Source organism: Silurus meridionalis, chromosome 14, assembly GCF_014805685.1.
Source record: "Silurus meridionalis isolate SWU-2019-XX chromosome 14, ASM1480568v1, whole genome shotgun sequence".
Classification (NCBI taxonomy): Eukaryota; Metazoa; Chordata; class Actinopteri; order Siluriformes; family Siluridae; genus Silurus; species Silurus meridionalis.
Window position 1 is genome coordinate 10091677 of NC_060897.1, and position 21400 is coordinate 10113076.

General features: G+C 36.5%; 2 protein-coding genes across 5 annotated transcripts in view; one reads left to right on the forward strand and one right to left on the reverse strand.

Moving 5' to 3' along the window:
• Positions 1 to 15506, reverse strand: part of pitpnc1a (phosphatidylinositol transfer protein cytoplasmic 1a) — a 74515-nt gene extending 59009 nt beyond the window's left edge. For 2 of the 4 annotated variants that reach the window (XM_046866456.1, XM_046866454.1), the window contains exons 1-2: positions 15288 to 15506; positions 14912 to 15154 (exon numbers count right to left, since the gene is read on the reverse strand). Coding sequence is in view for 2 of the 4 variants with exons in the window: in XM_046866454.1 (XP_046722410.1) it covers positions 14912 to 14959 (48 nt within the window). In the remaining 2 variants the exon portion in view is untranslated. Of the gene's footprint in view, positions 1 to 5772; positions 5827 to 14911; positions 15155 to 15287 lie in introns of those variants that run through there. The other 2 variants (XM_046866457.1, XM_046866455.1) reach the window with 2 other exon arrangements.
• Positions 15507 to 18249: 2743 nt separating this feature from the next.
• The window catches only part of helz (helicase with zinc finger), a 41935-nt gene continuing 38784 nt past the window's right edge, over positions 18250 to 21400 (forward strand). Inside the window, exon 1 of the mRNA XM_046865784.1 lies at positions 18250 to 18403. The gene's annotated coding sequence lies outside the window, so the exon portion shown is untranslated. The remainder of the gene's footprint in view (positions 18404 to 21400) is intronic.

Sequence of the window (21400 nt, forward strand, 5' to 3'; positions counted from 1 at the left end):
ATCAATAAAAATAATTCTGAACAGCAAGATAATTTTACCCAGTGGTTCTATGTATTTGAGCTAAATCATTATCATCAGAAAATCTTATTAAGAAAGTCTTGGTTGTATTCAGACTTGGTGACTTATGTCAGAGCAGATAAATATCAGAATACCGAATAAATACGAAAATGAACCATATTCAGACACATGATATGGAATTGCTTAACTTTTCAAGTAGTGTGTCTAGATTTTTTTAAATCATGTGCATGCATCACAACCTGAAGGTCAAAATATTTTTTCAAGTTATATAATTGTATTTAGGCCACCCATGAACATTAGATCATTAGAAAATACAAATTTTTAACCCATATGCAGTTTTAGTCACGCTGATAATCTGCCATCTTTATAATTTAATTTGAAAGAATCTGGAATGCTTTAGATTCTATAAACACCCCCGACACCCACACACACCACCCCACTCCACTTGGCAGTCTTGGCAATGCTCCTGGGCAATTATTTTCTGTCATACATGACTAGGTTCCTGTATACATGAATAAGGAGAGAACCTTTTTTTTTCCAGAAATGGATAGATAAGATGACCTTTTAGACAATGATTTGAGATTTGCTGTTTAGATCTCATAAAGATTTGCTGGAAATAATATGTGGTTCAAGAACATATCAAAACAAATGTTTCTGTTTGCTTTAGTCACTGTGAATGCATTGTTCTTAATAGCTAACTGCTGATAATATCTCTAAACGTGTAATTTTGTATATTGTTTTGTGCAATACATTTGCCTAGTGTAAATGGTCTATAAGATACATGAAATTCAGTATACAAACTATATAGTATACTATATAGTATACATGTATACACACACACACACACACACATATATATGTGTGTGTTTTAGACTGCACAGCACAGCCATGTCAGGGGTGAACTATGGTTATAACAAATTGCCTGACTGTGGTGCTGGACTTCACAGAGTGGAGGTCATGAAAGTCAAAAGTTCAAGGTTGGAGCCTCAAATAGCTGAGATATACCATACTTAAACCCATAGAAGATTCAGAGGTATGAATACCAATGAACACTCCTTACTATGGCAAAAAAAAAACGAAACGGTGGTAGCAGCATTCTCATTTTGAGAATTATATAAGGGTTTTGAGTAATTGTGTGGAGTGAGAGTCTATGTGTGGTCATGTGGAGTCAAAGAGAACCGGCTCTTCCACTTAGTTGTAGAGTCACGCTTTGCTTGGGTCATTATTGCTTCATATCACACACCTGTAGTTGATATTTGAAGAAAAAAAAAACACACACACACAATGGTGAGTCATGCAAGGAGAAAATAGAGAAATGTGTGAATGGTTTATTATGTCTTGTTCTTTATAGACTTTCATTCAGAAACCAGTGTTATCTTTTGTTGGGCACACATTTAAGTATTGGTGAAATGTATTGAGCTCTTTCTCTATTAACACACACACACACACACACACACACACACACACACACACACACATGTTTACCAGCTGTGGTAACATATGCATAGAATAATTGAGTGCCCATGGCAGTAACCCAATCAACACTAATGACAACAATCGCTGCGTGCCTACTGAGTAAAGCTGCACAAACTCTGTACATTTCCTAAAGCATCACTAAAATCTTTTAGTTCTCCCATCCATGGTTTACAACAAACAAACCAGCATGAACTGGACATCAAGGATGAATATTCATGGAGATGCGCTGTGCTTTTAATCAGGTTCAAAGATCTGACTAATTTTTTAACTGAGAAATAAATCATTAGGCAGCTTATTGGGACAGGAGATGCAGACAGCGCATGCGTGTTGACTGGATGTTAAACAGACATGGATTTTTTGGGGGCACAGCGAGGGCTGCTGTGTGTTACTTTAGCACATACATCGATTACATTTTTTTCCTTGATGGGACGCTGCCAAAGTGATGGCTGGAATGTTTCCTAAGGGTTTTTGTGTACTAAACTATGACAAGCTAGATGATATAGTTAGATGAGATTTTGAAAGATTTTTCAGTTCTTCAAAGCCAAAAAGTCTATAAGCTCAAAATAGTATTGAGGCTAAATTGCTAAAATTAACAATTAAACATTATCTCTATATGCAATTCTGCTTAGACACAGGGTTGTTTGAATATCAAACATGGTTAGATCACTGATTTAAACTAGTTCTCATTTCAGTCCATTTCTCCATGAGCAAACATTTTGAAACAGACATGATGAAATAGCATCTGAATGCAGATGATCCCAGATAGAATTTGGTTCCCAGTGTGTGTGTGTGTGTGTGTATATATATATATATATATATATATATATATATATATATATATATATATATATATATATATATATATATATATATGCAGGTAGTTGAGTTGAAAGAAGCAGATGTAGAGGACAGGTGGGTATGGAGACAGATGATTCGCTGTGGCAAACCCTAATGGGAGAAGCCGAAAGAAGAAGAAGGTACTGATATACGTGAGGAGACCTGGATATACGTGAGGAGACCTGCAATCAGCATTCCAAATCATCCCAAAGGTGTTCAGTAGGGATGAAATCAGAGCTCTACAGCAGGCCACTCAAGAGCTTCCTCTCCAAAGCATATAAGCCATATCTTCAAGGAGCTCACTTTGTGCACAGGGGCATTGCCATGCTAAAACAGGTTTGGGTTTCCAAGTTCAAGTGAATACAAAAATTCATTATAGAACATCTAAATGTGTCTTTTACAATTGAGTGCCTCCAGCTTTGTAGTAACAGTTTGGAAAAGAACCACATATAGCAGGAAAGGTCAGGTGACCCAATTCTTTTGGCAATACAGTGTATCTAAAACCTCAAAGGTGCATTTGCCAGAGTTCTCAGATTTTCTTCTAATTTCAGTTAGGTGTATTGGTTTAGTATAGAAAACTGAGAAAGATTTGAATTTATTTTTTTATGAATTTTCATTAATTCTTGTAATTTATTGTAAGTTATTTTGACTTATTTCTTGTCATTATTATTTTTTTATATTTAAAATGTTTTATAATTAAAAATAAAAATGTAACTACAAGAAATTAGTTTTTAACAACAATTTTCTTGTAGTTAAATTTTTTGACGCAGAGAATTGTTTTTTGCTGCATATAGGAGAATTATCTGGCTGTCCTGGGCACTTGCCAATTTCATTGAAGTGTGAATGAAGTAGAGGTGGGAAGTGTTTAATTAATAAGCAACAAGGGCTCCATTCAACCATAAATAAGCAGTCAAAGCATAATTTAGTTTTCTAAACATATTTCACAGCTATCTAACCTAATATACACTTCAGGCCATGGCTAAACAATTATGATCATGATCTTCATGTTTTGTTCGGGTTATCTGTATTAGTAACACCAAGAAAAGGATTATTGTACCTTTAAGGACAACTGAAGGATGAGTTCTAGCTCAGCAATCCTGTTGCCTCCTGGATAAAAAAGTATTGCACAGGTGGCGTTGTCAGCATGGTGTTTTCATCATGGACACCATCTCGCCTACTCAGACATCTGCTGCTTTTGTCTGTGGGGAGGTGCTCTCCACTATGTATGGCAAAACAGCAATAATGAAGCCTGGCATAACCTTGTTCCTGTTGACTGGCTGAATAAGAGAACTTTGTGTTTCTTCTACAGCGGAAGAAAGAATGGAATACCTAACAGATTTGATTGTTTTTGACAATAGGTAACACATATCCACATGCACTGCTTCACCTACAGTGGAAGAATATGAGTCAGGGAAAAAAAAACATACCACCATTTTTCAAGTAATCTCAAAATGAAGCATGTCCTTTCAAGCAATACATGAACTGAACTGCCTTCAGGAGCACCACAGTCTCACAGTCCTCTGTTTCTATTAGCAGCAAAGGTCTAGGTTTTCTGTTAAACAAGGTGGAAAGGATTGTGAACGGATTTGAAAAAAAAAAAAAGTAAAGTTCCATAGCTTTCTCTTCCTGCTACAATGTTGGAGGCCTGAGGTGCCTAAGAACTGAACCACCACTGATATTTAAGATTTTAATTGCTAGAGATAATCCTGTTCTACTTTTTCTTGTTTTTCAGGGTGTAATAAGTTCTCATCTAAATACCCAGACTTGTAGGGGGTAAACTGTTGTTTTAGGGCAGGTCTGCATTAAATTTATGGTAGTATTTTGTTGGTCTTATATAAATCACTGTTGTATAATAACCAACCAGAGATTATTATGTTATGGAGCAGTTTTTTAAATCCAAACTAATGTAATCATCTATTTATGTAAAATCTTACAATTAATCTTCAGAATCATTTATCTTTTTAAGCAAAGTTGCCTCGATGAGCCATATTATGCAAAAAAAAAGATTCTCTTTCAATCAGGCCAGCCTTAATTGAAGGCTAGGACTCCGCTATTATACATGCTGGTGTCATCAGGAGCTTTCCCGAACTCTGATTCAAATTTAAACCTTAGAGAAGGACAGAAATGAGTGAAAAAGGGCAATCACAGGGCAGAGATTTTTCCTGAAATATGTGTCAATGATCCGATTAGTTTCGAGCCATTTCATTAGCTGGCTCTGTGAGGGATAGCCCAGTACAACAATGAACATTAATAGACCCTAGATTTTATTCCTTCAACACCAGGGAAAAATATGAGGTCTCAAGATATAGAGTCAGATCCTGATTTTTCTTATATTAGGAACAGATTGATAAGCCATAAGACATAAAGGGACATAAGGGACATTAGTTATAAACACACAGAAACAAATCTTAACTTAATATATCTACATTTCTGCATTTAATAGATGCCATTTTCCAAAGCAACGTACAAAAAATATTTTAGATTCTCAAGGAAGGAAAATTACCACTATGATGCATCACTGGCAATACACACGTTGTCTGTCAAGGACCCTTCAATAAGCCCTATGAATACTGTTCAACAAAGAAAATATTTAAAATTCTTGCAATCCAGCATCACATCATACTATTGTGATGAGAAACAAAACACAATGTCTTGTAAATAAAAAGGCCAAAAGTAAGCAATTAAACTTCATCTGGGAATATAAAGAAACCTGCTGGCAGCAAATAAATATATGCATTTGATAAAACATTTGATAAAACTGCATGATATTCTAGATCAGAGGTTCACTTGGGAAAAGCAGTACCTCCTGACACGCTCTGTCGTGCCACGATTGCATTTGCCAGCACACAGAAGTGAGAACAGGATGTATTTTAGGTGACTAAATCAAATCCTCTTCGCCTTCTCTCTGCTTCGCCGGATATAGATGTCCCGCAGGTTTAGCAAATGCTCGCCAATGGTACGCCTGGTCATTTCTTTCAGGGCGTTGCCTAGTGTTTCCATACCACTCAGTGATATGTCGTGTCAGGATGCTTTAAGTGGTGCTTCTTTATATTAAGGTAAAGAGGTCAGATAACAATCCAAACATTCTCAGACTGAAGTTAAATTAGTAAAGTTCCTCATGTACCTTTTCACCATCCTATCTGTATGTGCTGACCAAGTTGTTAGTTAAAGTTCTAAGCTAAAAAAATGTCTACTAGGAAGCATGGCTGGGTTAGGAAGCATCCAGTACAATACTCTAAATATTAAACAAAGCAACTCTTTACAATAAAATAGGAGTTTGCATGGCTTTACCCATTTCAGTTTTTTTTTTGTTATAAGTCTGCTCACTGGCTCTGAACACACATACAGACAAACCAAAGTTATTTGTAACCACTGCAAAGTTGAATTTCCTTTTTACCGGAGTACTTTCAGTCTGAAATATCACTTAAATGCAATACACACCGTTGATGCCGGCAAATCATTCAATCAGACAAGCAGTGGAGCGAGGCTTCGGCAGACCACGTTACATGCAGCGTGTTGGAGAAGTATAGATAAACAGAAGCAAGAAAAGCTATCAAATTCCATAGCGAAGTGAATCGCAACAAATCGCAACAAATGACGACACGTATGAGCCTCCCTCAAGACTCACCATCACAAGAACAATACACGAGTTGTATGAAAGGGAAAGGACTACAAAAGCGACAGCGTTATAACATGCACCAACTGTTGCTCTCATTGGAGACTACTGGACATTATTGGGTAACCATAATTACCTCGGAGTTACAGTGCATTATATTGACCAAAAGTGGATGCTGCATTCACGTGCTAATGAAAACAGATGAAAAAAAATTTTGCACAGAACATTTTGCACATAAACAAAAAATTACATACACACACACACAAACACACACACACATATATATATATATATATATATATATATATATATATATATATATATATATATATATATATATATATATGATGTGTGTGTGTGTGTGTGTGTGTGTGTGTGTGTGTAATTTTTGTTTGTTTGTTTCAAGTTTTAATCTGAACATTTGGGTTGTTATGTTATGGTAGGGTGTTGATATGTTGATAAAGTATCATTAATATGAGGAGCTTACCAGCTGCTCCTTGCTGCCGATCATGCTTTGCTGTGATATATTTGGCTTCACACACCCCCAAAAATGCTCCCCACCTACATTTGCATCCCTTGTTTTCCTGTCATCGTGCCAGGACATATGCTGAAATCATGGTTTAAGGTTAACTGCATTTCGCAGGGAGACCCATGGGGATGGACAGCAAAGCAGCGACATGACTGAAGCTGATGGAAAGTTTCCTGAGACCACTGTACTGTGACAGACAGAAATGAGCACCACAGGTCCACTGTGACTCAATCCAGCAGGCAAGCTATTTACCTCTTAATTCCCAAAAGGCCCAGTCCTGACTGTGCAAGCTACGGAGAAAACCTGTTCATAATCGATTCACCATGCCACATGCCTGAGGGACCGTGCATAGGTAAAAATTCATTATCAAACACATAGGATTGAGTAATTCTGCCAGTCTTTTTATAATAAAATTTTTCCTCAGGCATTTGATAGGCATTTAAAACAGAACAATGGAATTAGTGACAGAGATCTGCTGTTTCGTTGAAAGTAAGCAGATTTTCTAGGAAAGCAATACCAATAAACATAATGACTCAATAAACATAATGATGGAAAGGTCACTCCTTCAAACTCAGTAGCAGGGTAAATCATCATCTCTCTTTGTTTCTGCTCAAGTGTGCCAAAGTAGCTTACATAATGAATTTATTTTGCCAAGAGGCATATGTAATTGATATGTTTTAAACTGAAATAGAGTACATGATATAGGAGTAGGCTTATTTTATTAACTTCATGTATACAATGAGATATCGATTAGTTTTTTGTCATTTTAAGTAAACGGCAATTGTAAGAGTAATTTTATCAAATAAAATTGTTAAATTGTTGTCTTGTTTTATTTTTACATTCTATTTTATAATGGCTATGTTCCAAATATAATTGCAATGTTCATATTTACACGATATGGACAAAGGGACGATATGGACAAAGGGATTCGATATGGACAAAGGGATTGGGACACCTGATTTTTACAACCACATGTGGTTGTTTCCCAAACTTTTACCACAAAGTTAGAGGCACACAAATTTATAGGATGTCTTAGAATCTGGAAACATTACATTGTTATTTTCCATGAACTATGAGACCCAAACCTGTTCCAGCATGTTCAACATGTATGCAACATTGAGCTTAATGAAGATATAATTTACATGGGTTGGTTTGGAAAATCTTGAGTAGCCTGCTATAGAGGTCTGACCTCAACACTATTGGGATGAATTGGATTGACTGCACCCCAGGGCCTCCTCACCTTGGTTTAGTACCTTCTACAAATTTCCACAGGCCCACTCTAGGATCTAGTGAAACATCTTCCCAGAAGAGTGGAGGTTATTGGAACAGCAAATAGGGACTAAATATGGAATGGGATGATAAACAAGCACAAGCAAATCTTATAGTCAGGTGTCTATGAGCATATGTAATAATTCGGCATTCATTTTAAAATAATTTATGTGTGGAGTCAACTGGGTGGGTTTCAGATGAGTAAAAAGAGCAAATCAGGAAGCAATACACTAAATGAGAAGCCACATTTTCAAAGTTCATTCATCCGAGCTTTAACAGGCTCATGAATTTTCCTGAACTTGGTCTTAAACCTTATTAAAACCAGTAGCAACCAGATGCTTTTAACTGTGAAATTTGTGCTCTGTTCTGTGTTTCAAACAACCAACACTGTACAACAATGTTTTTGTTGATAGGGAGGAAATGTGTCCTGCTCTTACCCACTTTGGCTTTCAATTTATGCTCATCATCTATTCTCTAAGGCCCAGATCTCCTGAAAACTGACTAGAATCTCAGTACTGCATTGTACTTGTGTTTGGGCACCTGATAGTCACCCTCTGAAGCAACTTTGAGGTTTTTTGCACATATGCTCTGTTAAGTAGGATTTCCATCAAAGAGACAATGTCTGACAAAACAATGCGACTATTTTCTTTAGCTTTAAATTTCTGTTAGTGTCTTAAAAACAACTGATGTGTTTGAAGTAAATAGAGGATACCCTTTCGAAATTGACCCTTTTCACCTGTGAGCTTTTACACACTGTATCCATGGTTACAAAGTGAGACAAACTCTGTATGCTCTCCAAACAAGAGAGTCTGTAATTAGACACATAAAAGAAAAAAAAAAGCTATAGCACCTCTTCGTATCCAGCTGTTCAGTCAAGCTGTGGGCCAATGCAAGTGAGGTCATTCCAATCAGACATGCCTGAATGAAGGCGCTTTTTTATTTAAAAAATTATCAGTGATCTTTTCTTCCTTGAATAAGGTCATGATATGGAAAATGTTAGAATTCTAAAGACTCAAATAATTTATCCATTCGAGTTTCATGCACTGTTTCCCTTCCAAAACTAATTTCCATTTTATGCGTGACTCTGAAAAGATCTGTTTGCTCCCAATTCTTTTGTTGCATCTTTATCCACAGACAGGATCAGAATCAAGCATGTGTGCTCAAACACAAGTAAATGAATAATCAGAAATGGAGCAAACTACATAAAGTAAACACTAAAAGTGACTGACCCAAAATAAGCTTTGGGATCTGTAATTAGTGTTGAATTTAAAGTGAAGGCCATGATAAAACAGTGAGAAATAGAGCTTGAATCTGACCATGGAAAAAAAAAAACGAGGTCTAGGAACAATTCAGAATTATTAAAGGAGGCTGACTCAAAGAAGAAAACAGGCTCAATCAAAAAAAGAGCAAAAAATGAAAAACATGGCTTTAAATTTGTGTTGCAATCAAGCAAGACTTTCTAAGGAACAATGATAAAGCAATAAAATAAAAAATACAAATTATTTCTAAACAGATAAGATAAAAAGAAGGCATAAGTATAAACAACCCTGAAAACAATAACTGAATACAGAATGCATTAAACCAAAAGCTTTGCAGAATATGGGCAGTTCTATCAAAAATTTCCTCAGAGAAAAAAAACCCACAAACCCTCACAATGGAGCAGCATTGATTTTTTTAATTGTTGGCTTTGAAGATATTTGGCTGCCTGAACTAGTCACAATAGCTCTGTTATTACACTGATCACAATTGATCAAGTCACGTTAATAAGTCAATTTAAGGTCAATTTCTCACTGCCAACTTTTATAAAGTTCTCTGTACCAATAATGATATTGGAGAGATACATGTTTTCAACAAGTACGGTTGTAAATATGTCCAAATAAAAGGATTGTATCTGAGCCGTCAAACTTATTTATTTACTGAAATGCATTGACAAGCTGGACTAGCTAGCTACTCATTAAGGTTGTACACTTTTTTGGGAACAATCTTCAGAGTCATGCAACCTAATTACTTTTTGTTCATCCTAACAACAAAGGGTAGATGGTAGACTCAGGGTAATGGGAGCAAGCTAACTCACTGATATTATATATACAGTTTCTTTTAAAAGTGAATACACCCCTCACATTTCTGCAACAATTTTAGTATCTTCTAAAGGTACAATAGTATAGAAATGAAACTTGGATATATTTTAGAGTAGTTAATGTGCAAGTTGTATAGCAGTACAGAGATTTACTGTCCTCTGAAAATAACTCAACATACTTCCATTCAAACCTTTCCACCAGCATGGGAAAGACCAAAGAGCTGTCAAAGAACGTCAAGGACAAGGTTGTTGCCTTGGCTGTATGTTTTAGGTCATTGTTATTCTGGAAGACCCATATACGATCCATCTTCAGTGTTATTGCCCATGGTGGTGGAGAGGTTTGAATTTAAGAGGTTGATTTTGTGGCGGGTGTCTTTTATACACATAATGAGTTGATATTAGAAGTTCTTTCCTAAAGGGACAGGGTTAATTTAGGTCTGTGAGAGTCAGAATTCTTGCTAATTTGGTACAGGATCAAATACTTATTTCACGGGATCAAATACAAATAAATGTATAACCTTTCTTTAATGTTTTATTTTATGGACAGCTAATAAAAACCCAAAATTTTAATTTTTAATAGTTCAATATTAGAGACTTGTGGTGTCACACTCTAATCAGCTAATTAAATCTGAATACCTGCAAAGGTTTCCTGAGCTTTTAAATGGTGTCTCAATCTGGTTCAGTCTACACAATCATGGGGTAAGCCTGCTGACTTGACAGATGTCCAGAAGACAATCATTGACACCCTGCACATGGAGGGTAGGACACAAAAGGTCATCGCTTAAGAAGCTGCTGTTCACAGAGTGCTGTATCCAAGCACATTAATGGAAAGTTGAATAGAAGGAAAAGGTGAAATGAACCCCATTCAAGAACTTGGAGGAGCTTCAAGAGCCACCACGCACAGACGTTTCCATTGGCTACAACTGATGCATTCCTTGTGTCAAGCCAATCCGGAACCAGAGACAACGTCAGAGCTGTCTTACCTGGGCAAAGGACAAAAAGGACTGGACTGTTGCTCATTGAGCCAAAGTCGTCTTTTCAGAAGAAAGGAAAGATAATTTCGCATTTCATTTGGAAATCAAGGTCCCAGAGTCTGGAAGAAGCGAGAAGAGGCACAGAATCCAAGTTGCTTGAGGTCCAGTGTAAAGTTTGCACAGTCAGTGGTGGTTTAGGGAGTCATGTAATCTGCTGGTGTTGGTCCACTGTGTTTTATTAAGTCCAAGGTCAGTACTGTCGTCTACCAGGAAGTTTTAGAGCACTTCATTCTTCCGTCTGCTGACCAGCTTTATAGAGATGCTGATTTCAATTTCCAGCAGGATTTGGCACCTGCCCACACTGCCAAAAGCACCAAAAGTTGGTTCAACGACCATGGTGTTGGTGTGGTGACTAGCCAGCAAACTTACCAGACCTGAACACCATAAAGAATCTATGTGATATTGTCAAGAGGAAAATGAAAAACAAGAGACCAAAAAATGCAAATGAGCTGAAGGCCACTGTCAAAGAAACCTGGGCTTCCACACCACCTCAGCAGTGCCACAGACTGATCACCTCCATGCCATGCCGAATTGAGTAGTAATTAAAGCAAAACACTTGAAATATATCAGTCTGTGTGTGATGAATCTAAATAATGAGTTTTACTTTTTGTATTGAATTACTAAAATAAATGAACTTTTAATGATATTCTAATTTATTGAGATGCACCTGTATATACAGTAAACCGCCCACGAAAAATGAAAAACTGCGATAAACGGACCATTTTACTTCATTTTATAATTAATAATAATATTTTTATAAATCTTTTCATTATTTTATGTAAGTATCTATAATGCATAATACTGGTCACAACCGCTCCAGTTGTGGTTTCATTGTATAGTAAATATGAGGATTATTTTATCATTTGGAATTGAGTCAATTTCTCGAGTACATTCTTTTAATTATAGTGCATTAAAGCTAGTCAAGAAAAGAAAGTGCGATCTTTTAAAAGCATTTCTTTTTTTGTGGATCACTCTTACTTTAAAAATGCACAGGGTGTCACAGTAAAACCTGACAGGACCTGAACAATCACAATAGAGATATATTGTAATGATCACAAACATTAATGTTGAGATTAAATTTGACATTTAATGGACTATTATAAACTCTATAATAATGATTTGAATACAGCAGAAGTAATTACTGTTATAACTATGAGTCTGCTTTTCACCACACTGGATAAAAACAACCTTTTAAGGGGAAAAAAAAATATCCCAATAGACAGAACACAAAGCTACATGAGACAAAATGAGATCTAAAGTTACTGGCTGTGTTCTGCTCTATAATCCCAAGCATTACATTCAAGGCTGTTGGTGTTAGCTGTGTGTTTTCAAATCATTGCACCTAAGTTGGAACACAATGTTCTGCTTCTGAGGACTCACATCTGCATAGCATGCTAGCATTTCAAATAGCGTTTAAAGTTCAGCTACTGCCGAGCAGGTCAAGCATTTCCGGGTTGAAAATAGCCTAACGCTACATCAGTTATATTTCTAGTTAGTGGCAAACATACACACCGCCATAAACTCAGTTACTACTTTGGGAATAGAGTTATTTCCATCACAACACTGCTGTTACCAGGCAGGTCAGTTGTCCGTGAATCAATGCAGATACGTATTTCCACATACACACACACACACACATGGAAAAAGTCTGGGGTCAGACGCTTCATTCATCACAATCACCAAATGCACAACTGCATTGCTATTAATAAAAGAATCTCCAGTGCACTTTTGACAGACTTTATCATCTACTTAACTCATCAGCTTTATTCCTTCTTAGTGAAGGATTTTAGCATATGCTGCATTTTAATAATTTAAGTATTATTTATAAGAGTCTTGCCAAATAGGCTGCTTGTCATAGTGACTGATTGCTTTCCAGGAAAAAGTCTCACCACTTGCCAATATAACAATAAAAAACTGAAAAACATTAACCCATTTGTAATATTTTTGGTTTTCCGTATCAACACCAACTACAGTGTACATCTAATCAACATCTTGTCACCCATACAAACTAGTACTATTGTAGTAAAATGGGCCATCCCAATATATTTTTTTCCAAACATATCCAGAATTTATTTTCTTACAGTTGCTACAAAGATAAAAGCACACAATTTTATAGGACGTCTGCATTTGCTGTAACATTACATTCTCCGTTCACTTGAATGAAGGAGTCTGTGCACCAACTGAGAACACATATTTTGCTAAGGTTGGAGTAAAAGAACTACACACTCCAAACTCAAGTTAAATGCCTTCTCAGAACAGTGAAGAGATTATAATAATAGCAAAGAGGGAATACATATTTAATGGAATGTCAAAAAACCACATGAACCTTTCAAAAAGTTTCAATAACCTTTGGCCATGTGGTCTGTTTATATACTTAAACTCCACAACGTAAATATCCTGGATAAGTGCATCTACCAAATTGCCATACATATAAAATTCTAAATATGAATACATTCAAAACATGCAGAAAACATTACCCTGCAGTCACAAAATGGAAAAATGAGCAGTTGGGGAAAAAAAATCAAGTAACATTTTGTTCGTATTGGGCACGTATGAAACCAGATTGACTCTCAATGAAAGTGGATAAAACACTTTATAAGAATAGTTTTTAACATGAAGGTTCTACTGCATTACTGCTTTTATTGTTGGTCTTCTCAGAACACTTTAGTCACCTTCAATAATAAAACTAACATGCAAAACCTGGCCTTCACAATATAGCACTTTCTTTCCTTTCACCCAGATATTATCACTAGCACACAAATAACAGAATTGTACACACACACACACACTATTCCTGAAAGCTGAAAAGAAAGAGAATACTTCAGAAATGCAAAGCAGGCAGGTTGGGTAGGGGTCCAAGCACAGATGGGATTCCTAAAAGAAAATGGCCTCCCCACATGCATTGCTAAAGAATAATAATTCATATTTCAGCATAATAATAATTTCTTGTGACTGCTAAATATTAGCAAAGCAGCTATGTTGGTCTTCAGGATAATTGTGTAATGATAGTTTTAAAAGTCTGAAAGGTTTCTGACCTATGCAGTCTCTTTTTTGCAATTTCTGTTTTGTCCTGAAGCTCTGACTGTTCTCAGAATCACTTTATTCTGTAACCAACCCTGCTAAAGAAAACGCAGCCAGCTTGGTCTGAACAATCACAAGCTGTAAAAAGGCAGGCAGGGATAGTTAAACAAGTAGACCATTTTTTGGAAAATCTTTTGTTGTATCTTCTTTATAAAAAATCTCCTCTACAATGTAGCATGAAAAAATCGGTTGTTGCAAATTTTTTTTACAGCTGCAATGTGACAGGATGAAGCAAAGCAATTAGTTATAAAAGGTTTCCCTGCAGTGGTCACTCTTAAATGTTTCAATCCAGGTTTCGATCCTTGTTTCAATTCGTTAGCCGCTCCAATGTAAAGTGCCATCTCAGCAGGATAGCAAAGTGTTTAAACTTGTGTAGTAGTTATGGAATGAGAGTTAAAAGAGTCAAATAGGCATCTGACACCTGACCAACGTCGCTGGTAGCGTTATTTCATATTAAAACAACATAAAAAAACTAAAAATCTTGCTTCCTTTTCTTTTCATGTAAAGGTAACTGCTCTTTATTCTATATCATGTACATCTTATAGCTCAGAGATAATACAATTGAAAAAAAATTTTCGTATCAAAATGCTTCTTGGGTTAGGAAAGTAACAACAGCACCACCAAGTGGTTGTCAGTCGCAAAGCACTTTATTTCAAATAATCATAAAGTTAAACAAATAAAACGTTAGTATGTTGTATATATTAAAAGTTAAATATGTTTAGATGCCTGATACATGGAAATATATGGATATATATAATTTAATTAACATTATGATAATTGTATAATGATTGTAATTTTGCAGTCTGTATGCAGAATGTATTAATTAGGACGACAAACTAAATGAATGTTATTTTTTTTTTAAACTTACAGTAGTTTTGTTGTTTAGTGATTGTTAGAGCTTAATAAAACTCAAACTCTACAAAAAACGTTATGAGTTGCTCATAAATATATTAAACAAATCTATTGAACATTACCTCTTCCACGGTGAGCGGCATGCATATTCTGTATTCCTTCATCAACATCCTCCTCCTCCTCCTGTGTGAAGTGTGCGAGCGAGGTTGAGTTCAATGGCACCGATTATCTGCACGGCTGACTTATAGCATTAGTCGGTCGAAACATAAGAAAATCAGAAAGATCTGCGATCCCCACACTGGAGAGGATTAGCGGATGATCTCTGCATCAGATCACACACGAGCTGAGACACGTTCACGTTTTGCCTAAAGAAGAGAATATTGTTTATACACCGCAGTAATTACTGACTCATCGTCGACACAAAGTGCACATTATCACTGCTTAATGCTCTTTTTCAACTCAGATCCGTGTTCCTGACTCTCACAGATCACAGCTCACCTGTCCCGTTCCGATACGAAGGTTTTGAGCAAAATATCAGCGAAGACGGAATCAGTTTGCATTGGGTATAATGCCTGTAAATCAAGCGCTCAGAGTTTCTTTTTTTTAATCGTCCCGGCTGGTGCATATGTAAAAGCTGAGCTGTGGGTGATTGTAAGCGCTGTTTCTGTTCAGGATGCTCCGTGTCTAGTGTGTGTGTGTGTGTGTGTGTGTGAGAGAGAGAGAGAGAGAGAGAGAGAGAGAGAGAGAGAGAGAGAGAGAGAGAGAGAGCGCAACTGCAACGCGGTCTTCAGCAGAGTGCAGTGCAAATACGACAGCAACCTGCAGGGGCCGCCAAAATCTCTAATTAAACTGTTTACATAAAACAATAGTAGAAGTTGTAGTAGTAGTATTAGTAGTAGTACTAGTAATAATAATAATAATAATAATAATAATAATAATAATAATAATAATAATAATCATAATCATAATCATAATCATATTCATAATCATAATCACAATAATAATATCCTCATCATTCTATGTCATATCATTAAATATTTTATCCTAGTCAGGGTCATGATAGATTGACAAAAAGGGGGAATACACCCTGTCAGTTGCAGGACCCAAGTCACACACATTTACACCTATGAGCAATTTGTCAGATCCAGTAATAATAATAAAATTAATAATCATTATCATCAGCAGCAACATAATTACAAGAATAAAAAAATGTTAAAATGGTAAGAGACAGCTAAGACATTTAGCTATAAAAGATAGATAGATAGATAGATAGATAGATAGATAGATAGATAGATAGATAGATAGATAGATAGATAGATAGATAGATAGATACTAATGGAATGTTTACATATAAACTCCTATATAATACATAATATATATACAGTGTTGTTATATTGATACTTTGTATTGATATTGTCTGTCCCAAAGTATGTGTGCTGTGCTCTCTCTCTCTCTCTCTCTCTCTCTCTCTCTCTCTCTCTCTCTCATTCTATTTCTGTTGCTTTATTTGAGGAAGTTAAAAAAAAAGGAACCAATGGCCATAGCAAAACTAAATGTGTGTTAAAACAAGGGAGATTTCTGTTATTACATGTATTACAGTTGTTTTTATGGCTGCTTTGTGGACATTATGGACATTGTGGCTGTACTATGGACATTATGTGTTCACTGTTAATCACAGTCCATGTGACAGAAAAGTAAAACTCAGTTCTGGTGGACATTTTAACAACTAATTTTAAACTGTAATGGTTCAGGAGCCCAACTAAAGCAAAACACTGATCTCCATTATGGTGAAAACACCTAAAACCTCAATTAGAGCTTTTGTACACATATAAAAAGGACAAAAAGTCAGCTTTATTTTACTTTAAATAAATAAAGTTAGTAATAAGTGAAGCTGGTAATTATGTTTTGAGGGTTGTTTAATAATCTTCTGCTGAGATCTTGAGAGATTTAATGTGTTTTCTTTTCAGTTGATTTAATCTTTGCTTTCTCTTTGCTCTTGTTTCTTTTCTTTTTTCTTTAGTGATTCTGTTTGTTCACAGGTGTTCATCACTAACACTCAATCCTCATTTAATTAGTCACTTTATTATCTCATTAACTTCATCACTGCTTCAGTGTCACTTCAACACTCTAGTATGGACACACATAAGTGTTCTTTTAAAACTTCATTAAAAAAATTTTTAAATGTGTGAAATAAAAAAACACATGTAAAATGTATTTTAACAGTAATATACCGTAAATGAAAGCAAAATGTAAAAAAAAAAAAAAAAGGAGATTGCTGCCAGAATTTTAACATAAAATCAAGAAAAATACAGAAAAATTCTATTTAGTAAAATCTAACAGTCAAATTTGTGTTGTGTGTTTAGTGTTACCATTGTGCAGGACAGTAGATCCTGTGTTTAATTCAAGGACGGACAGAGAAATATTGATGCTATGCTGCATGTTGCTTTAAATAAAGACAGTTACTGTGTATTTTCAGATGCAGTAAAAGTCTCTTGAGATTCGAGTTGAATTGATACTTTGAATTATTTTGCATAATTCTGTAAGTTTTTCATCATGGACTTCGATAAAATACATTTTCATTACTAATATGCTCACATTACTTAAATATTATAATAATATTTTATAAACTAATGGCCATTGACTAATTTAAGTGCAGTCGGTTTCGGCAAATAAAATAAGTTAACTGAAGCTACCAGTTTTTTTACTGATTTTTTTTTTTTTTTTTTTTTACAGTGTACATTCTGAACCATCTCTGCATAATTATAACTGTATATCATTGTAATTCATAGAATATCTAGATCTATATATCTTTATATACCAGGGGTCACCAACATTTTTGAAACTGAGAGCTACTTCTTGGGTACCTGTTAATGTGAAGGGCTACCAGTTTGATACACACAGTTTTCAGTTTGATCTGAAATAACAAATTTGCTCAATTGACCTTTTATTATGTTATTATTAATAATTAATTATATTCATTTATGTAAAGACACTGATCATGTTAATGATTTCTCATAATAATTATTAACAATGATTTAACAAAGTAGGAAACAGCTATTTTTTTAGAAAAGGCCCGCGGGCTACTCATGTGGTCCTTGCGGGCTACCTGATGTTGGTGACCCCTGGTATATACATTGTGCAATCTATCTGACGACCATCCATCCATCCATCCATCCATCCATCCATCCATCTATCTATCTATCTATCTATCTATCTATCTATCTATCTATCTATCTATCTATCTACTCCCCTACTTATCTCTTTCTCTCTCTCTCACCCACACACACACACACACACACACACACACATTTATGACTTATGGTCCCATCGCATCAATTTTGCCCCTAAACACCCTTTATGTACTTTATGACCACACAGGAGGTCGCCACATCACATCTTCTAGTTTATCTACATTTGAATAATGATGGGACTTGTTGTGGACTTGTTGTGGGCTTGTTAGGGCCAGGAGGTGACAGGAAGCCCGGGTCAGGGTGTGATAACGCTACCCGGGACCAGCTCGCATTTCCAGGAAGCCGCGCGCAGTAAATATTTGACCATGATGCCGTGCGACAGGCTGACAAGTGGATTCAAGATGGCGTAGAAAGTGAAGCTAGGTAAGTGCAGACTTCCTCCGAGACCTTTCCTCCGCGCTCCTTTTGGGTCAGGGACGGCGAGTTGTTTGTGCTCGCGAGTAAATGTATAGATGTCGGGCATCTCAAAGTGCAACAAAAGCCGAGCGGGCAGTGCGCTGAGCCGCGGCACGACTCGCTCCACACAACAAGGCCAGAAGCGCAGCCCTGCAAACTAGCTCGCTAACGCTAGCTACGGTGCTTAGCGTCAGCTAGTTGGCTAAGCTTCAGCTAGTTCACGCGTCGCGTCGCGTACGTGGACAGGAGCGTGTGCGCGGGCGTTCAGGGTGCACAGACCCCTCGGACATTGCGGACGCTCTTGGACGTTGCGCCAGACGATGCGTAAACACGGTTACGGGGGCGTTAGTCGCTCAAGGCCAGCTAGCGGGATTTTTTTGGCCCCCACACCCGTTTTCGGGACGATCCCGCCTCCGCTGCTGTGATTGCTCAACACTCTTCGTCCTGCTCGGCGGTCATTGCGCGATGTCGAGCTTCTCGCGTGTGTTGACGAACTGCTGGCCAATTATAGCACCAGAGGCGGGCTTTGTCTAAATATAGGTGTGGAAAAAGAACGTAGAGAGCTAGCCCTCTAACAGGCGACATCACAGTTGGGTAAAGCAGAACTGTGGCCAAATGTCTTCCCAGGCAGCTTCAGTAGATTCTGCGGGACAGGAAGCCTACAGCGCTTCCCAGAGACACCAGGCTCGTCCTGCATCTGTGCGATCTGCTTTTGTGTGTCCCGTTCACAATAAAGCGAGTTGGGTTTTATTTTTCTCGCCAGATGATGGGACATCTATTATTAACTGACCCGGAATCCAAATATAGGTTCTTTGTGTCTTTTTTCTGGTCCCTCTGTCGCCTTTTTTGGGGTGTTCCCCGTTAATTAACGCCGATCTGAAGTTTCAGTAGAAAGCAGGAGCTGCGTGATGTTCCCTCTTGTTTTGCCTCGCCGTTGAGATCAGAGCCACACCATTGTGTGCTTTTTTTTTTTTTTTTTTTCTTCTCCACATTGTCTCTTCATCTCATCTCTTCAGCCTAACGTTTGCGCTTTATAACGATATAAAATAATATTTCCCACATTTCACACATCCTTATACATCCTGTGTGTGTTTTTTAGGCTTTTTCTTCCAGCCACGAACTTTAGGGAATAGTTTGGTTTATCAGGAAGCGCAGTGAGCGTTTTTCTTTTTCTAGATGATGTCCTGATGATCCACACAGAGGTGGTTTATTATAGAAATCCTGCCTGTTATTAGTTGCGGCACGGGGAAATAATGTCTAACAGTGCTAGATGAGTACAAAATGTGCACTAGACTAGATCATAGAGCAGTATTAGGAGAAATAAGTGAAAAACTATTGCCTGTAGATTTAAAGGTGGGTAGAAAAGTATATAATGAAAAATGCAGTGATAAAAAAAACCTGGTAGCAGGATGGTCCAGGTGGGCCAACAAGCATGGGCTCAACTAACCCTGATAAAATTACTTTCTATCAACGAGCACGTCACATTAATTAATACAGAACAACGTGGCAGCAAATGGCTGCATCGAATATCTTTGTCTGACTTCCCCTAAAATTTCACCGAAACGCACTAATGAAATGTGTGGTTTTCAATCACTCAGTGGAATTTGATAGCAGCCGAATCAAGTGATTTAATCTCTCCCTGTTCATTCATGACGCAAGATGTTTCTTGTGTTATAGTTGCCCCTGCATCAAAATCTCATATGAAGCCCTCAACACTTAAGAGAAACCTCTGGGTGTCTATAAAAGAGTCAAATACACAGTGATTTAGTGGAAGAAATGATCAACACTCATGAGCAGGCTTTTAACACGTCATTATACTCCACACTTGGAAGCACAGGCTTCTCTAGGGGGTTGATGGAAGTGTGATTAGAGGGTTTGCATGTAAAAAAAAAACATGGGTTTATTGGACAGCACGTTTGCTTGTCCTACGTGGAAACACAGCTTACACGCTTTGTAGATAGTACAAAGGACCAGAACCTCATCAGTAGCTGCCTATTAGTGAAAAGATGTAACAGTTGACTGACTTGCTAAATTTAAGAGTTCTGATTCTGGTAAATGTTGCAAATAAACTGTAAGATTAACTTTTTTTGGAGTTATTTGCATGCATTTTTAAAATGTTTATTTTTCAAAGTCTAGCTAGATGTCACGTCTCTCTTCAGCCTAGCTGCTTTTTGACAGGCAGTGGCAGACAATGCTAATGTTGACCTGATTTTAGAAATGCTCAGGCTTATGAGGAGAGACTGAAAATTTAGCAATCATTTAATGCAAAACTCAGGGAGGAATAAAAAAATCCCTTCAGCTCATAAATAGCTATAGCAGACAGCTTCTCTATAAAAAGAAAAAAAAGGAAAAAAACAGCTTCCACTATTGTGTATTGGCTTCATAGTAAAAGATAAAATGATAAATGGGTATGGTGAAATATGTTTTCGCATATGGCTGATTTATTTATTTTGGTGGTTAATTTTTGTTTTTACAATAAACAAAGTTTTCAATAAGGGATTAAAAAAAAGTATTATGTAGGTAATTTGATGCAAGTGTTTCCACCAAATATGCTGAAAAGATTCTGATATTGGTCCATTATTAATGCAAAATGTTTTTATTTATTTATTTTTTTTAAACAAATTGCAAAACACCAATAAGAGAGCCAAACACGAAATAGAGGCTTTTTCCACTACTGCACATTTATTGCTTTTTAAAAAAAATATATTTCTGAATGGTGAATGTTGCTATTTAATGGTTAAATTACACAAGCTGACCAAATAATTTCTGAATAAATCTTCTGGCATTGCACCTTGTTAAAAAAAAAACCTTTTGTGTCAAATATTTATTATTAAATAATAAACAGTGTACACACTGCATCCGGGCAAATCGAATAGATTTTCTTTTTTAGTGTAGTAATCAGATTAGTAAATGATCTTGATTATACTGACATCACTTTTTTATGTATTATTTTTTATTCTTTTC